At 42.7% G+C, this 22,155-nt stretch overlaps 2 protein-coding genes across 2 annotated transcripts; one reads left to right on the forward strand and one right to left on the reverse strand.

The window, feature by feature from the left end:
• Window positions 1–9,135: 9,135 nt before the first annotated feature.
• LOC123131768 (BTB/POZ domain-containing protein At4g08455) lies at window positions 9,136–13,274 on the forward strand. The gene is made up of 2 exons (XM_044551445.1): window positions 9,136–9,642; window positions 12,662–13,274. Exons 1-2 carry the CDS (start codon window positions 9,343–9,345, stop codon window positions 13,133–13,135), a joined length of 774 nt encoding a protein of 257 aa, XP_044407380.1. The 5' UTR covers window positions 9,136–9,342; the 3' UTR covers window positions 13,136–13,274.
• A 4,156-nt stretch (window positions 13,275–17,430) lies between these two features.
• On the reverse strand, window positions 17,431–20,635 carry LOC123130100 (F-box/FBD/LRR-repeat protein At1g13570). The gene is made up of 7 exons (XM_044550053.1): window positions 20,312–20,635; window positions 20,091–20,212; window positions 19,082–19,212; window positions 18,821–19,018; window positions 18,271–18,766; window positions 18,006–18,161; window positions 17,431–17,909 (listed from the first exon to the last, which is right to left on the reverse strand). The coding sequence occupies exons 1-7, from the start codon at window positions 20,385–20,387 to the stop codon at window positions 17,496–17,498; spliced, it is 1,593 nt and encodes a 530-aa protein (XP_044405988.1). The 5' UTR covers window positions 20,388–20,635; the 3' UTR covers window positions 17,431–17,495.
• Between the last annotated feature and the right edge of the window lie 1,520 nt (window positions 20,636–22,155).

Genomic DNA, 22,155 nt, shown 5'->3' on the forward strand with positions numbered 1-22,155 from the left:
GAGAAATGTGTCTTCATAGGATACCCAAAGGAAACTGTTGGGTACACCTTCTATCACAGATCCGAAGGCAAGACATTTGTTGCAGAATGGATCATTTCTAGAGAAGGAGTTTCTCTCGAAAGAAGTGAGTGGAAGGAAAGTAGAACTTGACGAGGTAACTGTACCTGCTTCCTTATTGGAAAGTAGTACATCACAGAAAACTGTTTCTGCGACACCTATACCAATTAGTGAGGAAGCTAATGATGATGATCATGAAACTTCAGGACAAGATACTACTGAACCTCGTAGATCAACCAGAGTGAGATCTGCACCAGAGTGATACGGTAATCCAGTTCTGGAAGTCATGCTACTAGATCATGATGAACCTACGAACTATGAAGAAGCGATGGTGAGCCCAGATTCCGCAAAGTGGCTAGAAGCCATGAAATCTGAGATGGGATCCATGTATGAGAACAAAGTATGGACTTTGGTTGACTTGCCCGATGATCGGCAAACAATTGAGAATAAATGGATCTTCAAGAAAAAGACTGACGCTGACGGTAATATTACTGTCTATAAAGCTCGACTTGTCGCAAAAGGTTTTCGACAAGTTCAAGGGGTTGACTATGATGAGACCTTCTCACCCGTAGCGATGCTTAAGTCTGTCAGAATCATGTTAGCAATTGCCGCATTTTATGATTATGAAATTTGGCAGATGGATGTCAAAACTGCATTCCTGAATGGATTTCTGGAAGAAGAGTTGTATATGATGCAACCGGAAGGTTTTGTCGATCCAAAGGGAGCTAACAAAGTGTGCAAGCTCCAGCGATCCATTTATGGACTGGTGCAAGCCTCTCGGAGTTGGAATAAACGCTTTGATAGTGTGATCAAAGGATTTGGTTTTATACAGACTTTCGGTGAAGCCTGTATTTACAAGAAAGTGAGTGGGAGCTCTGTAGCATTTCTGATATTATATGTGGATGACATATTGCTGATTGGAAATGATATAGAATTTCTGGATAGCATAAAGGGATACTTGAATAAGAGTTTTTCAATGAAAGACCTCGGTGAAGCTGCTTACATATTAGGCATAAAGATCTATAGAGATAGATCAAGACGCTTAATTGGACTTTCACAAAGCACATACCTTGACAAGATTTTGAAGAAGTTCAAAATGGATCAAGCAAAGAAAGGGTTCTTGCCTGTGTTACAAGGTGTGAAGTTGAGTCAGACTCAATGCCCGACCACTGCAGAAGATAGAGAGAAAATGAAAGATGTTCCCTATGCTTCAGCCATAGGCTCTATCATGTATGCAATGCTGTGTACCAGACCTGATGTGTGCCTTGCTATAAGTTTAGCAGGGAGGTACCAAAGTAATCCAGGAGTGGATCACTGGACAGCGGTCAAGAACATCCTGAAATACCTGAAAAGGACTAAGGATATGTTTCTCGTATATGGAGGTGACAAAGAGCTCACCGTAAGAGGTTACGTTGATGCAAGCTTTGACACTGATCCGGACGATTCTAAATCGCAAACCGGATACGTGTTTACATTAAATGGTGGAGCTGTCAGTTGGTGCAGTTCTAAACAAAGCGCCGTAGCGGGATCTACATGTGAAGCGGAGTACATAGCTGCTTCGGAAGCAGCGAACGAAGGAGTCTGGATCAAGGAGTTCATATCCGATCTAGGTGTCATACCTAGTGCATCGGGTCCAATGAAAATCTTTTGTGACAATACTGGTGCAATTGCCTTGGCAAAGGAATCCAGATTTCACAAGAGGACCAAGCACATCAAGAGACGCTTCAATTCCATCCGGGATCTACTCCAGGTGGGAGACATAGAGATTTGCAAGATACATACGGATCTGAATGTTGCAGACCCGTTGACTAAGCCTCTTCCATGAGCAAAACATGATCAGCACCAAGGCTCCATGGGTGTTAGAATCATTACTGTGTAATCTAGATTATTAACTCTAGTGCAAGTGGGAGACTGAAAGGAATATGCCCTAGAGGCAATAATAAAGTTATTATTTATTTCCTTATATCATGATAAATGTTTATTATTCATGCTAGAATTGTATTAACCGGAAACATAATACATGTGTGAATACATAGACAAACTTAGTGTCACTAGTATGCCTCTACTTGACTAGCTCGTTAATTAAAGATGGTTATGTTTCCTAACCATGAACAAGGTGTTGTTATTTGATTAACGAGGTCACATCATTGGTTGAATGATCTGATTGACATGACCCATTCCATTAGCTTAGCACCCGATCGTTTAGTATGTTGCTATTGCTTTCTTCATGACTTATACATGTTCCTATGACTATGAGATTATGCAACTCCCGTTTCCCAGAGGAACACTTTGTGTGCTACCAAACGTCACAACGTAACTGGGTGATTATAAAGGAGCTCTACAGGTGTCTCCAAAGGTAGATGTTGGGTTGGCGTATTTCGAGATTAGGATTTGTCACTCCGATTATCGGAGAGGTATCTGTGGGCCCTCTCGGTAATGCACATCACATAAGCCTTGCAAGCATTACAACTAATGAGTTAGTTGTGAGATGATGTATTACGGAACGAGTAAAGAGACTTGCCGGTAACGAGATTGAACTAGGTATTGGATACCGACGATCGAATCTCAGGCAAGTAACATACCGATGACAAAGGGAACAACGTATGTTGTTATGCGGTCTGACCAATAAAGATCTTCGTAGAATATGTAGGAGCCAATATGGGCATCCAGGTCCCGCTATTGGTTATTGACCGGAGATGTATCTCAGTCATGTCTACATTGTTCTCGAACCGTAGGGTCCGCACGCTTAACGTTACGATGACAGTTATTATGAGTTTATGCATTTTGATGTACCAAAGTTAGTTCGGAGTCCCAGATGTGATCACGGACATGACGAGGAGTCTCGAAATGGTCGAGACATAAAGATTGATATATTGGAAGCCTATATTTGGACATCGGAAGTGTTCCGGGTGAAATCGGGATTTTACCGGAGTACCGGGGGAACCAGATGGGCCTTAATGGGCTTTAGTGGAAAGGAGAAAGGGGCAGCCCAAGGTGGCCGCGCGCCTCCCCCCTTCCCCTAGTCCTATTAGGACTAGGAGAGGTGGCCGGCCCCCTCTCTCTCTTTCCCCCCCTCAAGGAATCCTATTCCAACTAGGATTGGGGGGGGGGGAATCCTACTCCCAGAGGGAGTAGGACTCCCTTGGCGCGCCCTCCTTGGCCGGCCGGCCCCCTCCCCTTGGCTCCTTTATATATGGAGGCAGGGGGCACCTCTAGACACACAAGTTGATCATTGTGATCGTTCCTTAGCCGTGTGCGGTGCCCCCTGCCACCATATTCCACCTCGATCATATCGTTGTAGTGCTTAGGCGAAGCCCTGCGTCGGTGGAACATCAAGATCGTCACCACGCCGTCGTGCTGACGGAACTCCTCCCTGAAGTTTTGCTGGATCGGAGCCCGGGGATCGTCATCGAGCTGTACGTGTGCTAAGAACTCGGAGGTGCCGGAGTAACGGTGCTTGGATCGATCGGATCGGGAAGAAGACGTACGACTACTTCCTCTTCGTTGTTTTAACGCTTCCGTTGCGATTTACAAGGGTACGTAGATTAGACTCTCCCCTCGTTGCTATGCATCACCATGATCTTGCGTGTGCGTAGGAATTTTTTTGAAATTACTACGTTCCCCAACACTTCATGTAGCTACCCTGTTGTGCATCACACGGTATTTTTCACCGGTAATTACTATGTAGTTTTGGGTGGTAGTTATACCGTAAATTACATAGTAATTTGACCGATAATTTCTGTGAAATTCTAGTGTAATCCTATCCCATGATTTACTGTCTAGTTCAACCGATGTTTACTCTGTAGTCTGATGCCCCCTTTTTACACAGTAATTTGACTGATTTTTTACTGTGTAATTTGTGTGGTAGTTACACTGCAGTCATATTCCATTTACACTGTAATCTGTCGCGATTTTGCACAGTGTTTTTTACCCCATAATAACTGTGTAATTTGTATTCTAGTTACACTATAATCTGATGCGTTTTTGCACCGTAATTTCTCCCGTATTTTATTTGTGTAATTTGCATGCTAGTCACCCTATGATTTATGCATGAGTGGCCTCGCAGTTCACCCCTGTTTGTTGTGCAGCCCTGCAGTCTTTGATGTTTTTGTTGAAATCTGAATGATCCCATGACTTTTGTTCATCTATTTTCTGAACCTTACTAAGCAGTCGATGGATAAGTTTGTGCAGTCTTGATTTTTGTGAAACCTTTGTGGTGCTTTTTGACCACTCATGTGTGGTGGCTGATGCTTGATCTGCGAGTAAGACCCAGTAAACTAGTCATATGTTTTTGGCTGCAGATGCTCTTGCTTCTATGAATCGCTACTTCAGAAGTTCTTTGGGAATTTGTCTGTCAATTTTGGTTCTGCTAATAACTCTGAGATTTTGTCTTCCTAGTTTGTTCAATATCACCATCACTGCTGTATCTAGTGGCGTGAGGCTTGTAAAATATCTATATATATATATCACGTTTTCTGCTGAAGGAAGTTTGATAAAGCACTTTACAATATCTATCTGAATAATGTAAGCCATTTTTTCATGTTTCTGGTGATGATGAAGAGTTTGATGTTTTTATTCCATATTTTTTCATATGTTGGTTTGATGATTTTATGTTTTTTGTTTGTTGATCAGAAAGTAAAGTACCTGAAGAGAAAATTATCATCTGCTGGCAGAAGGAATGTTGTAAGTCTTTTTTTCTCTCCCGTTAATCATTGGGTCATTTGTATGGTACCTACACTGTAAATTTACCCTATTACTGAGTGATACTTAGTGTGAAATTTGTATGGTAGTTACACTGTAATCCTATAATCATTGTGTAATTTTGTATGGTAGTTACACTGTAATCCTATTCCTTTCTTACAGTGTAAATTTACCCATATCTACACTGTAATTCGAACGGGAAGTGGAAATTACCCATATCTACACTGTAATTCGAGTGCCCTTTTTTACAGTGTAAATTTACCCATAGTTATACAGTAATTTGACTGATAATTACTGTGTAATTTTGTATGGTAGTTACATTGTAATCCTGCACCTTTTTTACAGTGTAAATTTACCCATACCTGCATTGTAATCTGATGCCTTTTTTTACTCAGTAATTTGACTGATAATTACTGTGTAATTTTTATGGTAGTTACACTATAACCTTACACCTTTTTTACAGTGTAATTTTACCCATATCTACACTGTAATTCAAATGCCATTTTTTACACAGTAAGTTGACTGATAATTACTGTGTATTTTGTATGGTAGTTACAATCTTAGTACACAGTAGTTACAATGTAATTCCCCCAGTGTAATTTTAGTCATGTCTGTATTATGTAGTTTGACTGATAATTTTATGTGTAATTTGTATGGTAGTTTCACTGTAATCCTATTTTCCCATTTTTTGCAGTGTAATTTTCCTCATAATGTATACTGTAATCTGTTGCTATTTAAACTGTAATTTTACACTTAATTACTGTGTAATTTGATATGCTAGTCCCAATGTGATTTTACTCTGTAATTTTACCCCCCTATGCATTTTGCTCGGTGTAACCTTATGCATTTGTACAGTGTAATCCTGTCAGGTGCTTTTGACGGGTCAAGGAAAGGACAGTAGGGCGACTGATTCAACTTTTTTGTCGCTGTTAGTTGCTTGATGGGTCACAAATATAGCCCAATCCATTTTCTTCTGTAAAAACAGACATACAGCTGTCAACAGATTATTGGTTGGAAAATTTGAATGATAACCAATTACAAATCAGTCAATTGTTGAATAGACAGTCCCTAAAATAAAGGCAAATTTATACGAAACAATTTTACTTGTTTATAACTCATTATTTTAAGCAATATTTTTTCCTACTATTTAGAAATAACTATATCAAACTGTTGCTTAATATTATTAGGTAATACATCCACTAGGGCATCTTGAACAAATTATTCTTTGCATTGTTACTAGGAGAGAGAAGACCGACTTTTATTTAAATATATACAAAATCTTGTTAGTATTATCATAAAATATTATGTGTGTTTGATGTTGATGAGGTTTTAGTTTGTGGAGGAAATAATTAGGTTGTCAATGATAAATCTGGTATTTTTCACAATAAAACCTTTACCCCTCTCTCTCTCTCTCTCTCTCTCTCTCTCTCTCTCCTTACACTCTCTAATTCACAAAATCAGAATGTTGAAAAGCCATACCCCTAATAATGTTTGGCATGGATTGCTAGAGATGTCCTTAGAAAATACAAATATCTACAATTGCAAAAAAGTGCACAAATCTCAAACTATATTTTGCAAGGAAGTAACATTACTTTTTTCCTATTCGAGAAACTTCTTCTAAAAAATCATAATTAAATTGTATTACCCTAAACCAAAGAAAAGCAACAAAAAACTAGACTGCATGCCTCATTGGATTAGTTTGTGCCACTTTGATGAAATGTATGTGTCCAGGTCTATTTCAGTATTCTTATACATTTTGATGGGGAACTCCTCAATCTAACAAATATCTTGAATGTTTTACAATAGTACATGGTTGTCTTATCTTCCATAGAGATATAAGTAGAAAATTCTACAGTATAAAAGGTGTCTAGCAGGTATTTTCCCTCAAATAATAGACATTGCTTGTTCATATGTACTTTAATGGTCAGATATGCCTTTTGTGTTATTTAATTCAACAATTGGATAAAATCGTGCTATGTACTTGGTAAAAGTAGCATCACTTGCAATCACAATGTTAAATTGTGGGCCAAACAACAAGGGCTCTATTTGAGGAAATGGAAAGATACACATGGTATTCATTCCAAAAGAACAAAACAAAAAAGCTTGAAGAAACAAAGAAAACAAAACAAAAAGGAAAAATGGACTAAACCATCGGTAGCCAACCCACCGAACCAGGCCAGTGAGCGATCGAGCCAAGCATGAGTTAAAATACGAAGCAAAGCGATAAGAAGAACTAGGCTGACCTAGGTAAAACCAAAAGCGAAAATTGTCTAGGCAAGTGTACCACAGGTCTCGCTATCAACGAGATATAGTCGCCGCAATCGCCATATTGGTCTCGTTATAAGGGGCGCAAGAGCTCCTCCTCAATGCCATATGCACCACTAGCCGAACTAGCGCTCCAGGGGGTATCTCATCGGCCGACCCAACAAGCAGGGGAGCGATCACTCGTCATGCATGGTTTTTTCCGGTTCTCTGGTCATTTAGTTCACAGTTGATCGGTCCACCTTGACCAGTTGACCATTGACTTAAAAAAGTGTTTTAAAACATGAATTTACAAAATTGTTCACGAATTTGCAAAAAACACGGTTCAAAAAACTTCTGCAGAATTGAAAAAAGTTCAAGAACTTGAAAACAAATTCATAAAATGAAAAAGTTTAAAAAATTGAAAAATATTCAACAAAACTCGGAAAAAGTTCTTGAAAATTGGAAAACAAACTCACATATTTAAGAAAAATTTCATGACTAAGAAAGTTCGTAATTTAGAAAAATTTCAAAATATCAGAAAGTTGACGAATGAAAAAGTTCATAAAAACCTGAAATAAAAAACACGAATTTGAAAATTTTCGCCCATAAAAAAACTTGAATTTGAAAAAAATGTCGATTTTTTGAAAATAAGTTCATCAATTCAAAAAAAGTTCAAGAATATTAAAAAAGTCCATGGAATTGTAAAAGTTCATAGATTTGAAAATTTTAGAATTGTGAATAAAACTTCAAATTTCAAAAAAGTTCACATATTCTAGAAAAAGAAAGCATAAAAAGGGAAAAATAAATACAGAAAGCATAAAAGATTAAACCACATAAAAGCGGTCTAGAAAAATCTAAACTGAAAAAACCCAACCAGAAGCTTCCCAAACCTGTCTGCGAGAGCTTCTGGAAGTTTCCCGAAACCAGGAACAACGAAGGAAGGGAGGAGCGTGAGCGCCCGTTTGCATGAATGCTTGTAACATGGGTGGATCCTATTTGACGCTTAAGTGCCCGTTCGCAAACAGGCGCCTGAAGGGCGCGACTACTTGGGGTCGGCCCATTTCTTCTTTCTTTCTGTTTGTATAAAACAAAAAATGCCTATGGTATTCGAATCAGCGACCTCCTGGCCGTTCATTCACTGTGCTAACCATCCCACCGGCCTCACCTCATGTGCTCAATTATATATTCTTAACTCTTTTCTTTGTATCTCTCTTTCCTTTTTTCATTATTCTTTTTGTTCGGTCTTTTATTATTTTTATTTTTCTTTTGCTAAATTGAACAATTTTTTACAAAATTGATGAACAATGTTTCGAAATTTGTGAACTTTTATTTCAAAATCGATAACTTTTTCCTAATTCGTTGAACTATTTTTCAAGTTCGATGAACTTTTTTCAAATTTGATGATCTTTTTCAAATTTGAAGAACTTTTCCAGAACCGATGAATTTTTTTTCAAATTCGATGATTTTTTTTACAAAATGGATGAAGTTTTTAAAAATTTGATGAACTATTTTCAAATCGACGAACTTTTTTTAATTCGATGAAACTTTTTTCAAAGTTGATGGACTTTTATTTTAATTTGAGGAACTTAAAAAAAATCAATGAACTGTTTTTTCGAATTTGTATGTTTTTGAAATTTGTTGAACTCCTTTTCATAAAAAAATCAATTGTCCCATTTTTTCAAATATTTTGAAAATCTAATAAATAGCATTGTTGGTAGGAATACAAAGGCCAAACAGGTGGCTCGAGCAGCCAAAGATGGCGCCCAGGATGTAAAGTAGTAGCAAATCTATCTATAGATCTGAATGTATTTTTTACTTATGGTGTTCATGTCCTGCCTTTATAGTTGATGAACAGATGGAATGTTTTTTCTTGAACAAAATAATCTAGCTATGCGATGTGCTTCCTTATTACATATGCTCTGTTCGTGGCTAAATTCACTAGCCTGAAACAGTGTACATCAGGTTTGGACCTCCTTCAAGAGAATAAAGCACCGAATAAGAATCGCCCCGTGCCTGGGCTGATAGGCGCAGCACGCAGGCCGGCCCGTTTGGCCAGCTCTGACCATTTTGACGAAATTAAGGCCCGTCAACCAGCCCATCTGAACTTCTGCAAGCCCAAGCCATCCTCGGATTCACCGGTTCTCAAAAGGAAAAAAAACAGAGAGATCCTCGGATTCACCACCATCTCCGGCGGCGGCGGCGGCCGCGACAACCGATCGATTCCACCACCTTCCTTCCACCCGCCCGAGTAGCCAAAACAGAAGCCCCCCCGAGCAAGCGAGCACCTTCGAGCGGCTCGCCGGAGGAAGCGGCCCGCCGCCGCAGGCAGGGGCAGAGGAGATGTACTGCCAGTCGTGCAAGAACGTGTACGACGAGGAGGACGCCGGGACCTGCAAGGAGTGCTACGAGGAGGCCAGCGAGACGGAGGAGGAGCTCAAGCGCGAGATCGACGACCTCCGCTCCCGCCTCCTCTTCCTGCGCCTCCCCTCCCCCACGCTCGACGCCTCCGCCGCCGGCCACTCCGACCTCCTCCTCCACGCCATCCCCGCCTCCTCGACCTCGCCCTCGCCCTCCCCCTCCGGCGACGCCGACGGGGCCCGCCTCGACACCCCCGCCGTCCCGGCCCACCGCGTCATCCTCGTGAGTCATTTCGCCCCCTCTTTCCCCCATCTTTCCGCCATTTATATGTTTTCTTGATGCAATTCCATTCAACCTTGGCCTAGTTTGCCTGCCCGCTGCAAGATTTTGCTAGGTTGGTCCTTGATAAAATTGAGAATTTAAGTGTTATTAGTCTGCACTGCTGCTGTCAAGACGCCCAAAATTCCACTAGTCAGTGTTCTAGTAGTATGTTAAGTTTCTTTTTTCCATGCGTTCAGCAGTGAGCAGAGCACCATCTTCTCTGAACATATCTGGATAGAGTGTTGACACATTCTATGTGAAGTATTATTAGAATTGAAACATGTTTTCTAGTTAGCGAAGATGATACATGATGTGCTGATGGCCAGCTTCCTCAGTGTGACTTCAGTCACAAGGGGTTGCTCTGTAGTTCACTGTATTAGACTAACGAAAATGGTTTAGAGGAAATACGTTGTTGAAGCAAAACGGAGCCTGGACGTCAATATTGATCTTGTGCTCATCAACATTTGTCGGGAAATTTCTCAATCTAGAAATAGTAGGGTGAAAATAGGAACGTACTCCCTCCGTTTCAAAATAGATGACTCAACTTTGTACTAAAGTTAGTATAAAGTTGAGTCATCTATTTTGGAACGGAGGGAGTATATCCTAATGTTAGTAAGTAGAGTGGCCATACAGGTACTGGAGACTCATTGAGTTCAGTGCCCTCACAAACCCTGTTTAGCTCCTGCCATGAAGAAAAGATCAGTTGCTGACTCTGTAGGCACAACTCACCCACCCAGAGGACGTGGCAGGGTCGAGTGGTTGGTCAGCTCAGCAGGACGCAGTCCTCATCTCTTGATTAGTGGGTGGAAAGCAACAGATAGAGATAGGTGTGTGTGTGTGTGTCATATACTCCCTCCGTCCGGAAATACTTGTCATCAAAATGGATAAAAGGGGATGTATCTAGACGTATTTTAGTTCTAAATACATCTTTTTTATCCATTTTGATGACAAGTATTTTGGGACGGAGGGAGTAGTATTCTGGCTTTTCGGGTGTGTTGTTACTCGTATAAAGCCTCTCAAATATCAGCAATGATGTGGCATATTAGGAAGACAATTAAACGAAAGCAGAATCAGTAAGCTAAGAAACCGCTCCAAAGACCAAGCCGTTTTCTAGTTTGAACTTGACACAACTTTCTATCTTTTTCATTCGGTGCATGTGAGGAGGTTCCAGGCTAAGGGTATGCCTGCATCTGGAATAAATCACTACACGGCAGCAGCGGAGCTACAAGAAAGTTGCTGGGCAGGCCAGGCTAACGAATAACACACAGTGTTTGGCCTTAAGGCCCAGTTTTGCTCTCACCTCCCACTGTTTTTTGCTGGGCTGGGAAAGCCACGGCTCAGGTCGTCCCCAACGTATTTCTGCCACTGACCACGCCGTCTTGAGGACTTATTTTCCTGGTGGCCTTGGTAGCAAAATGAACAATCACACTGGCTTTCTCGCCTAACCATGCCATCAATGTGGTATGTGTGATGGGTACGTCAACGGTGTGGTGATTATATGAATTTGTGTGCGTAGAGGCAGCATCTTTTCTTGCACTGCAGGATAATGCATTCCGACTTTACCATCTGCAGTTCTGCACACATAGACAAAACGATAGGAATGACTTCGCAAAGTTGGAAATGGGATAATATTTAGAGAGGCTTCCTGACTTGTGTTTATTTCCATTCACTTAATTGCAATTTCCTTATGCTGGATGATTGCTGATTTGCATGATATGGCTTGCTTTATGGAAGCAGCGAAATATTGAAATGTGAGGATACACTAAGAGTAACACACATCTAACTTATCTCTGTGTTGTGAACCAGAGGGAGTCAACTAGCAGATGTGGTAGGATAGCTGTTGAGTTTGTTTTGGAGAGGAGTTCATGTAGAAAGGTCTATGGGGTGGGGTCTGATTCTATCAGGATAGGTCCAGAGGCAAAACATCAGTATATAAGGTTGCATTATTCGGTAAAAAGGGATGCATTATTTGGCAAAAGAAAGTATGTGTTGTCTCTTGGTTTAATCTAGCAAGAAGAATCAATCTAATCCTCCCAGTTATTCTCACGTCCCAACCTATTTCTACCCAATCCCTTGCGGCCACACTGTCTGGGTATCTTCAGGATGGTAATAATCCCATTGTGGATCTAAGTTCACAACACTACGTCTCTCCCTGCTCACCCTTCTATAGCTAGGTGCTGCTTCCGGCAGCCCCATGCACTTCGTGAGCGCCATCACTTAAAATGGCGCCTCATCTGGCCCTGTATAGGAAGAGGCAAATCAGTTGTGTGGTCAGCTTCTGCCCAACTGCATAGCATCAGTGGCCGCATGCTTGTTTGTGTTTTTCAAGGGAAACAAAACTATTTGTATAACAAATAATTATATGAAGACAAAATGCCTATTTGTACCACCGGGTGAAATTGTAAGTTGAGATGTACACTATTCAGTCACAGTAGGATATTTTGTCTTGCGCGTAAGGTTCTCCATGGTACCTCCTTTGTCAATTTGTCAATCGTTTTGGCTACGTCTTCTCATTTTTGTGTGAGTCCCAACTTTCAACCAAAATTGCTTCGTTCTAAAAATCCCCAAAACCTGAATCAACAACCATATATAGTTGCACCATTATATTGAACTTTGCTCTCAGTATAAATGATTTTAAAGTAAACCCATGTGGCATGTTTAAATTTATATGTTGTTGGCTTTTTTTTCAGCAGAATCCTTTATCTATGATGTTTTCCAGTACAGTACTTCACCCTTTCGTGTCAGTCAGATGCATAGCTGATTTAATTCCAGCGAGCGGCAAATTGCTTGAACTCTGATCTATTTCCTGCGTATTTTCAAGATTGTCACCATTCTCTTATTTCCCTGCCACCTTAAGTCTACATTAACAAGTTATTACTCTGGACACATTTCACATTTGCGAATTATTATTGATTTGCTTATGCTGGTTCGCCCAGTATGAATGTATCTCTTTGTTAAACCAAGTTTCTCTTTTGAACAGGCCAGCAGATCTCCTGTGTTCAGAGCAATGCTTGACAGCGAGATGGAAGAGAGCCGCAGTGGCGTCATCAAGATGTACGACGTGTCGTACGATGTCCTCCGTGCTTTTGTCCACTACATGTACACGGGCGAGGCTCTCCTGGACGAGCAAATGGCCTGCGATCTCCTGGTGTTGGCCGAGAAGTACGAGGTAAAGCACCTGAAGACCTACTGCGAGAAGTTCATCACGTCCAAGGTGAACAACGACAACGCCATCGTCCATTACGCGTTTGCGCACCGGCACGGCGCGAAGCAGCTGCTCGAGGCCTCCATGTCGGCGCTCATGGATAGCATGCCCACGCTGGCGGAGCGGGAAGAGTACAAGGAGCTGGTCGAGAGGGACCCGAGGATCCTCGTGGAGATCTACGAGACCTATGTCAGCCGACAGGACAATACTGCCGCCGAGAGGGATTCAGATTGCTGCTGTAGAAAGTGATAGCTGAGGGTAAAATAAAGCCATAACAGCATAAAATGTGATTTGGTGAGATATATATTGATGGAACTATGGATCGTTACCCAGATTCCAGAATGGATCTAAGTTGACTAAAATGATTATTTCCAATATTTTGTATTTATGTTCTTTTGCCCTATACTTACCAGCATTTTTGTAAAATTATTACTTGGTGTGATGCTCTGGCAAACCATCTGAGTGAGGTGCTTTCAAATCGCACATGCCTACAAACAGGGCACACGCCACAATTAGGCCACCCAAGAGGCCAAGACGGTGAAGCCTATCCACCGCCCAAACACGGGTTTGGATGATCAACCACAAGAAAATAGTGCGTTCAGTTCTTCCAAATGACCCCTTTTATGGGGGAAACCACAATGTTTTGGAACTGAATGATGTAGGCCGAGGAGGAGTACGCGTCGTTGGCCGTTTGCATAGACGGCGTCCCTAAACTCCAGATGCAAGACAAGCGGCTGCATCATGCTTGTGGTCAACCAACATTACCATGGAGATGTCAATCTGAGTCACCCATGTGTTGTTCCGCAAGCTTGGTGGACACCAATTTCTCTTGGAGATCTGAAAGATGCCAACATTACCATGGAGACGTCGGTCTGAGTCACCCACGTGTTGTTCCGCAAGCTTGCTAGATACACCAATTTCTCCGTTTTGTTCCTAGTCACTACACTCGAGACCTCTTCAAGAAACTCCAAGTGCTCAAGCAAGGAATGAAGAGTCTCAAAGAGTAATGCAAAGAAATGAAAATTGCCATGATCCGAGCAAACATGACCAAGGCCATGGAACAAACCATTGCAAACCTCAGATTTTGAACCGTACACCAATTTGATTGAGTTGGCCCATCAAGCCATGAAGGTAGAGAGATAAGAGCAAGGAGACTTCAGATACTCGATATATACACCCTCAAGTAGTGATCCCTCAATCTCCAAAACTCCGACAACTCAATCAAGTCAACCTACAAATACCTACAAACAACGTTTAACATCAAGTGCCACCATGGCCTCCACCGACAATAAAAGCAAGATTGAATGCTTCACTTGCAACGGTTGTGGACACAAGACCTATGAGTGTCCCCCAATAAGCACACCATGGTGATCAACAAAGCAAGAATCTGTAAGCGAAGGTGAATTGGAAGCTTTGAAAGATGTTGCTAGGCACCAAGATGTCAACAAATAAGAAGATTCTGAAGTCTACTGTGAAATGATTTGAGCCCAACTCGTGTTGCCTTGAAGACCTTGACCATCCAACAACAATATCAAGCCAAACAACATTGCAACCTCTTCCATCCCAAAGCCTGCATTAATGGACAATCCATCAAAGCCATAATCAACGGTGGAAGTTGTCACAACTTGGCAAGTGTGATGTTGTTTCCCATGGTTGTTTACCGCCTACTCGTGGGAAGACATGGAAATATGAGCGAGGAGTAGTCCAAAATGGACGCACCAACTTTATAGCCTTGAAGGAAGCACAAAGTAATACACTACATCCTCCGTCCTATATATGTCACCAAGCCATATTCATTGCCGACAAGACTCGAGCATCGAGAAGGACTACACAAGAAATTGAGAGAAGATGAGTAAGGGAGCGAGCCACTTCAAAGTAAGTGGGTGCCACAAGCCAAACATGAGTGCACACATGATGAGTGCTCATAAGACAAGGTCCTTTTAGCTACCAAATCTGAGTTGAGTAAAGTTAGTGAGAACCCATCAATCCTTCATTTTGTACTCATGTAACTAACTGTCGGAGAACGTAGTAATTTCAAAATTTTCCTACGCACACGCAAGATCATGGTGATGCATAGCAACGAGAGGGGAGAGTGTGTCCACGTACCCTCGTAGACCGAAAGCGAAAGCGTTAGCACAACGCGGTTGATGTAGTCGTACGTCTTCACGATCCGACCGATCAAGTACCGAACGCACGACACCACCGAGTTCTGCACACGTTCAACTCGATGACATCCCTCGAACTCCGATCCAGCCGAGCTTTGAGGGAGAGTTCCGTCAACACGACGGCGTGGTGACGGTGTTGATGTTCTACTGTCGCAGGGCTTCGCCTAAGCACCGCTACAATATTATCGAGGTGGACTATGGTGGAGAGGGGCACCGCACACGGCTAAAAGATCCAAGAGATCAATTGTTGTGTCTATGGGGTGCCCCCTGGCCACGTATATAAAGGAGTGGAGGAGGGGAAGAGGGCCGGCCCCTATGGCGTGCCCTGGAGGAGTCCTACTCTCACGGGGAGTAGGATTCCTCCCCTTCCAAGTAGTAGGAGTAGGAGACAAAGAAGGGGAAGAGGGAAGAGAAGGAAGGAGGCGTCGCCCCTCCCCCTAGTCCAGTTCGGACTAGTCATTGGGGGGGGGGGCTGCCTCTCTCTCTCCCCTAAAGCCCAATAAGGCCCATATAGTTCTTCCCCCGTATTCCCGTAACTCCCCGGTACTCCGAAAAATACCCGAACCACTCGGAACCTTTCGGATGTCCGAATATAGTCGTCCAATATATCGATCTTTACATCTCGACCATTTCGAGACTCCTCGTCATGTCCCCGATCTCATCCGGGACTCCGAACTACCTTCGGTACATCAAAACACATAAACTCATAATATAACCGTCATCGAACTTTAAGCCTCCGGACCCTACAAGTTCGAGAACTATGTAGACATGACCGAGACACGTCTCCGGTCAATAACCAATAGCGGAATCTGGATGCTCATATTGGCTCCTACATATTCTACGAAGATCTTTATCGGTCAAACCGCATAACAACATACGTTGTTCCCTTTGTCATCGGTATGTTACTTGCCCGAGATTCGATCGTCGGTATCTCAATATCTAGTTCAATCTCGTTACCGGCAAGTCTCTTTACTCGTTCCATAATACATCATCCCGCAACTAACTCATTAGATGCAATGCTTGCAAGGCTTAAGTGATGTGTATTACCGAGTGGGCCCAGAGACACCTCTCCGACAATCAGAATGAAAAATCCTAATCTCGAAATACGCCAACCCAACAAGTACCTCCGGAGACACCTGTAGAGCACATTTATAATCACCCAGTTACGTTGTGACGTTTGGTAGCACACACAGTGTTCCTCCGGTAAACGGGAGTTGCATAATTTCATAGTCATAGGACCATGTATAAGTCATGAAGAAAGCAATAGCAACAAACTAAACGATCAAGTGCTAAGCTAACGGAATGGGTCAAGTCAATCACATCATTCTCCTAATGATGTGATCCCGTTAATCAAATGACAACTCTTTGTCTATGACTAGGAAACATAACCATCTTTGATCAACGAGCTAGTCGAGTAGAGGCATACTAGTGACACTCTGTTTGTCTATGTATTCACACATGTATCATGTTTCCGGTTAATACAATTCTAGCATGAATAATAAACATTTATCATGATATAAGGAAATAAATAATAACTTTATTATTTCCTCTAGGGCATATTTCCTTCAGTAACCCCTCACACACTTTGCCTAGCTCTATATCTCATGTTTTGCGGGAGTTCACCAAAGTTTTCCCATCGGAGATACCACCGCGGCTTCCTCCCCTACGAGGCATCGAACAACAGATTGACCTCATACCCGTCAGTCCACTTCCGAACCGTCCATCTTACCATGTGTCAAGTACGTAAGCTATTTGACAAGGAGTAAGTACACGAAAGCTTAAGACCGCTGCTACGTCTTAAACGTATTTGTATTTTTTGTAGGTTCAATGCTTTAATAACAGTGAATATGCATGTTTTTATGATTTACTTGAATTATAACATATTAATAAAGTGTCAAGTGCCAGGTCTTCTTTTTTAAGTGCTTTTGTTCCAAGAAAAATAGATATTTTACACTTTACCTAGCTCTACGGGGAAATTTTGAAACAGAAAACACAAGAGTTTTATAATCTTGCCTTATTCTTAATATAATTTATGCTCTTTTGAAGCATCTCACGGTATGGTTAAGCATGAAAGATTGGCTTGTTTTTTTTTCTTTTACTTTTTACTATAGTCTATTCTTATGTTAATTTTTTCTTTCCTTCCATGGATTCTTTGGTCAACAATTGTATACTTGGCAACTTGCCGCAGCTTGTGCCTCCCTTGGCAATTGGTTGTAGCAGATTAAGCACTAAGCTTTGTTGCCAGTAACAATATACTTTGCGGGAAAAAGCACATCATATCTTGCAACAGTATATTTCAACATTGGTCAGTTAATCCTTGCAAGCATATTAACATGGCACACGAGAAAAAAGATAAAAATGGTCCATCCAAGATTTGAATTAAAATTTTGTTGTACAGTAGGTCACACAAATGGTTCAAGAAGCAAAACATGGGCCATCTAAAATTAAATGGAAATGACATTGCGTGACAGTGATAATAGACGCTCTAGTCTTTTACCATGGCACTTGTTGCAAGGCTCCAGAACAGTTAACTTAACTGTAGATGGAACTTTATTCTCAATGTATGTTCTGATAGCCGAGAGCGTCCTAGGGGTTTCCATGAGAATAGGATCTGCCATGGGAACACACCAATCGTCACCGCCTTCATCATAACACCTATGCCCACAAATGGTGTCCAATGTAAGACACTCAAGTGACACCGTGTTCTTGAGAATATAACACGTCAGTTCAATCAAGCACTTCGCAGAGCTGAAACCACTGATCTTCACGCTCTTGAGGTGGCCATGGTGGTGTCCGGGCATGTGCCTCAGTTGTGAATCCACAAAAATCGATTCATGCACCATACGCCGCTGAGTCACCTGACAATAAAAAGGATAATATGATTCAGTTAACTGGACCCAGACTGATCGGATGGCGTTGCAGGACGAAATGAATGAACAGCGCCACAGACTTACATCTAATGTCAAAGTCTCCAGGGAAGGAGAAGCATCCAGGAAAGAAACCAGAGAAAAATAGTCATATGCCCCAGAACCGTCTGGTCCTAATCTCAAAATAATGGTCAGGTGCTTAAGGTAGAGGAATTTGGTAGGCAGCATTGGTGCATCAACCACCTGCACACACAGAACTTCATGCATCAGAGACACTACACCAGTTATGACTAATACAATAGTATGTATATAGCTCGAGCCTACAACACATTATCTTGTAGCAAATATATACCTCACGCTGTGATTCTATGTAAAGAGTTTCAATATTTGGCAGAACGGGTGGTAGCTTGGTACGGGCATCATAGATAACATTGCTTTGTACCAAGTATAGTTTCTTCATTTGCCATGTTTCCACAAGTGAGAAGTCTAACCTGCAGCATCCTGATCTAAAGTAAAGACTAGAGAGATTTGGAGCTTTGCTTTCTATCAGTCTCAAACTCTGGCATACAAAAATATGAAGCCCCTTGAGCCGCTGCAGGGCACTAGATAACTTCAGACATTTAATCTCATTGCAACTAGTAAGATCTAATAGCTCCAAAGCGAGAGAGTTGGAAAGAAGGCGCTCTAACTCATTCCATGTGATGCTCAAATGACACAGGTACAGGCGTGTTAGGCTTCTCAAGGGGCCAAGTTCAACTGTGCGATGGAGGACACAGAGACCAAGTCTAAGGCACTGAAGCGAGATTCCAACCCTGTCAGATAAAAGCGCGCACGGGAAGTTGTATGTTCTCTTTGCTCCAGACAACGGGCATGGGAAGTTGTATTTTCCAGTTGTTTGAGACATTGATGCAGACAACATGAAGGTGAGTTCTTCAAGCCCAGGCTTAAGAGCAATCTGAAGCCAACTGTCAAGATAACTGAAGTCATCGAGCCCATTCATTTGAGCGTAGTCAAGCTTGAATGTTTTCAAGCTGCCTTTGTGTTCCCTGAGAATGCAGTCAATCTTGTGGTGGACCTTCTCTCCACTCACACTTTCTTCCGAGCCAATTGCATTGTTATTAAAGATGAGGCCGGAATGGTATCTCCATGAATGTAAAAAGGGAAAGCCAATTGTATCCTTATCAAAGATGAGATTGGGATGGTATCTCCACGAATGTAAAAAGGCCCGAGATGCGCAAGCAGCACGAGCAGCTTCACGCATTGGCATTAAGGAGTGTATACGAAACAATATGTCCTGCAAACACAAGCATGTGATAAAAGATCAATATTGAGAACCTAAGGTCATTAGTTCAACTGGACAAAAAAAAATCAGTAGAACCACACGGAGTAACATTATACCCTAGGTAGCCCTCCACACAATTGCATAGTAGCCTTCCACAGATTGTGCTGCTTTACATAGTAGGTAGCGCAAAAAGGAACGTAACTTTGCTAGGTAAACACAGCAATCCATAGATAAGTTTTCCTAACAGTGTTAAACAAATGGCACAAATATAGCATATCTGAATGGCACTCCATGAAATAGAATCTGCCAATCTGGCAGTTACATCCTATGATAAACCTGAACCGGGGTAACTAAGATGAAGAGATAATTGTTCAAGAAGACCATAAAGATGAAGAAAAGGGCAAGCAATGCAGAGTTCAATTCATAAATCCAAATTTTGTTATGGATTTAGGTAGCACAAAATTGCACAAAAGCTAAAAAATCAAACCTATGGCATCTATAGCACAATTGTGAAAAATCTTGTTATCTTTTTATAGATTTATTTATTTAGGCACCGCAATAGAAGAATCAATCAATGATTTGGAGAGGTTGTGAATCAGGTGGAAAGATGAATCATTTTTCCAATTTCTACTGTAATGACTATATATGCCAATCAATGATTGCTCGAACTTTGTTACAGCACAAGACGACCAAAAAAAGAAAATTTCTCTGTTACATCAGTATATGTGACCAAAAGGATCTTTTCTCTGTTTGCAAATCGTAATAACATGCAGCGATATCATGCTTGCGATAACATGCAGCCGAGCATAGTCACGAGAATTAATTAGTCTAATGAGAGTAGTCGCAGTGATATCATGCTTGCGATCATCAAAACTTTACCGCCTCCGTACCTCAGGAAGCTCCTTGATTGCCGTTCTCCTAATTTTGCCAGCTTGAGAATCATCACCATCGTCATCTTGTTGACAGGGTAATCCCTTCCTTTTACCCGTCCTTGAGGCCGTAAGCCGACGACCTGTGACAGGGAAAAAAAAGGAGGATGGTCATGGTAGCCCAGACATGGATAGAAGAAAGAAGAGAAAATTCACCCAATCTGTCGACATCTTTTTCCCACCTGATACTCCCCCTTGCTGACGCCGGGGCCGGTCGCTCTGCAGAGACACGAGCCGGTTCAGCGCCAGCATCCCCATGGGCGAGCAGACAACGATACCTTCCTCCCTCGGATCTGGCCGAGAAATCACTTCAGATCTCAACTCCTCTCGAGCTCTCCTTATCAATCTCTGTTTTTGGTCGAGAAATCACTTCTGTTCTTGAACTCATCTTCGAGCAGGCGCCGGAGCCGTCGGGCGAGCGGGCGGCGGCGGGGCTATCAGCTGGGAGTGTATGTTTTTTTCCTTTCCTTCCGGGCGATGGACAACTGCGATGGGCCTGCCCAAGATTATCTTCTTCCCACGGATTCCTGTCAGGATTGCTCCTCTCTCTCTCGAACTGTCCGGATCTTTAAGAGCGCCTCCAGCTCCAGCAGAACTCCTAAAAGGCTTCGACTCAGACGACAAGGGTCCGTCCCTTCGGGTGACGGTTTTTACGTATCGCTCCGTCGATTACGGAGGCGATTAGGGTTCGAGCGCGGTCTGCCTCCATAGGTCTCGTTTGAGATCGATCGCCACCACCCCCTTATACTCGATCGATCGCTCGTCTCTCGCATCTACGCGAGCCTCGTCGTTAACCCTTCCACCAGAAGCCTTCTGTGTGCTCCCTAGGGCGCACGGTCGTAAAACACCAAAACCCTAGGAGGAGTACGGCGGCGGCCTGGGCTGGTAGGAGGGAGATGGAGGGAGTTGCAGGGATGTTAAGGAGTCTCAAGCTGTCGGAGGAGGAGAGGAAGGGCGTCAAGATCCGTCTGGGCGGGAAGGAGAAAGGGAAGGAGTATCTCACTCAGGCGGTGGGGAGGTGGTGTCTGAGAAGCCGGCTCATCCAGACGCAATCTGCCTCTCCCTGGGGCGGATCTGGTGTCCGATAAAAGGGATCAACTGCAAGGAGGCTGAGGATAATAGGTTTGTGTTCATCTTCAAACAGGAATCCGGAAAGCGGAAGGCACTGGAGGACGGACCGTGGATGTTTGATAAAGATCTTGTTGTGGTGGAGGAATATGATCCAAGCAAAAGAATAGAGGACTATGAATTCAAGGATATTCCCATATGGGTAAGAATCTTCAACCTTCCCCTTGGTATGATGAACGAGGCCACAATGGAGGAAATAGGTAACATCATCGGATGCTTCGTTGAGGTGGATGCTAGAACGGATGGTAGGGCAATTGGCAAGTTCTTGTGGGTGAAGATCAGGATGAACATAGAGAAACCAAACATGAGAGGCTTTACCTTGGATGATGAGGATGAGAAGGAACCACAGAAGAGAAAGAAGAAAATGAGCATTGATGGAAAGGAGGAGGAGGAGGAAGAAGGGCTCTGGTGTCGCTTTGAATACGGATTCTTGCCTGACTTTTGTTATTCTTGTGGCCTTATTGGACATGTGGCAAAGGACTGCTCTATCAGGCTGTGCAAAGGTGAGAATCCTCAGTTTGGCCCTTGGCTGAGAGCGGATGTGGGGAAGAGAAGGTTCGTTAACGAGGAGGACCGTAGTTGGAGGGGGGAGGGTGGCAATGCAGTAGGGAATCGGCACTATGGATACAACCAGCCGGGTGGCAGATCGGGGAGTGGGAGTGGTAGCGATAGCTTGTCTTGGAGAAAGGAGGGCGCTCGGGAGGCTGATGGGAAGGGGGGTAGAAAGGACGGGGAGGAGGAAGTGACGAGTCCTGTTAAGCTGCTAACAAACAACCCCCCACATGGAGGTAATCCGAAAAAGTTGAATTTGGATGAGGCTACTGCACAGGTTCCTGCTGCATGTGCTAGCGAGGTCCAGGGGAAAGAATTGACCTCTCTTGGACAGCAAGTTCTGTCT

The sequence above is a fragment of the Triticum aestivum genome, chromosome 6A, assembly GCF_018294505.1.
Source record: "Triticum aestivum cultivar Chinese Spring chromosome 6A, IWGSC CS RefSeq v2.1, whole genome shotgun sequence".
NCBI classification, from domain to species: domain Eukaryota; kingdom Viridiplantae; phylum Streptophyta; class Magnoliopsida; order Poales; family Poaceae; genus Triticum; species Triticum aestivum.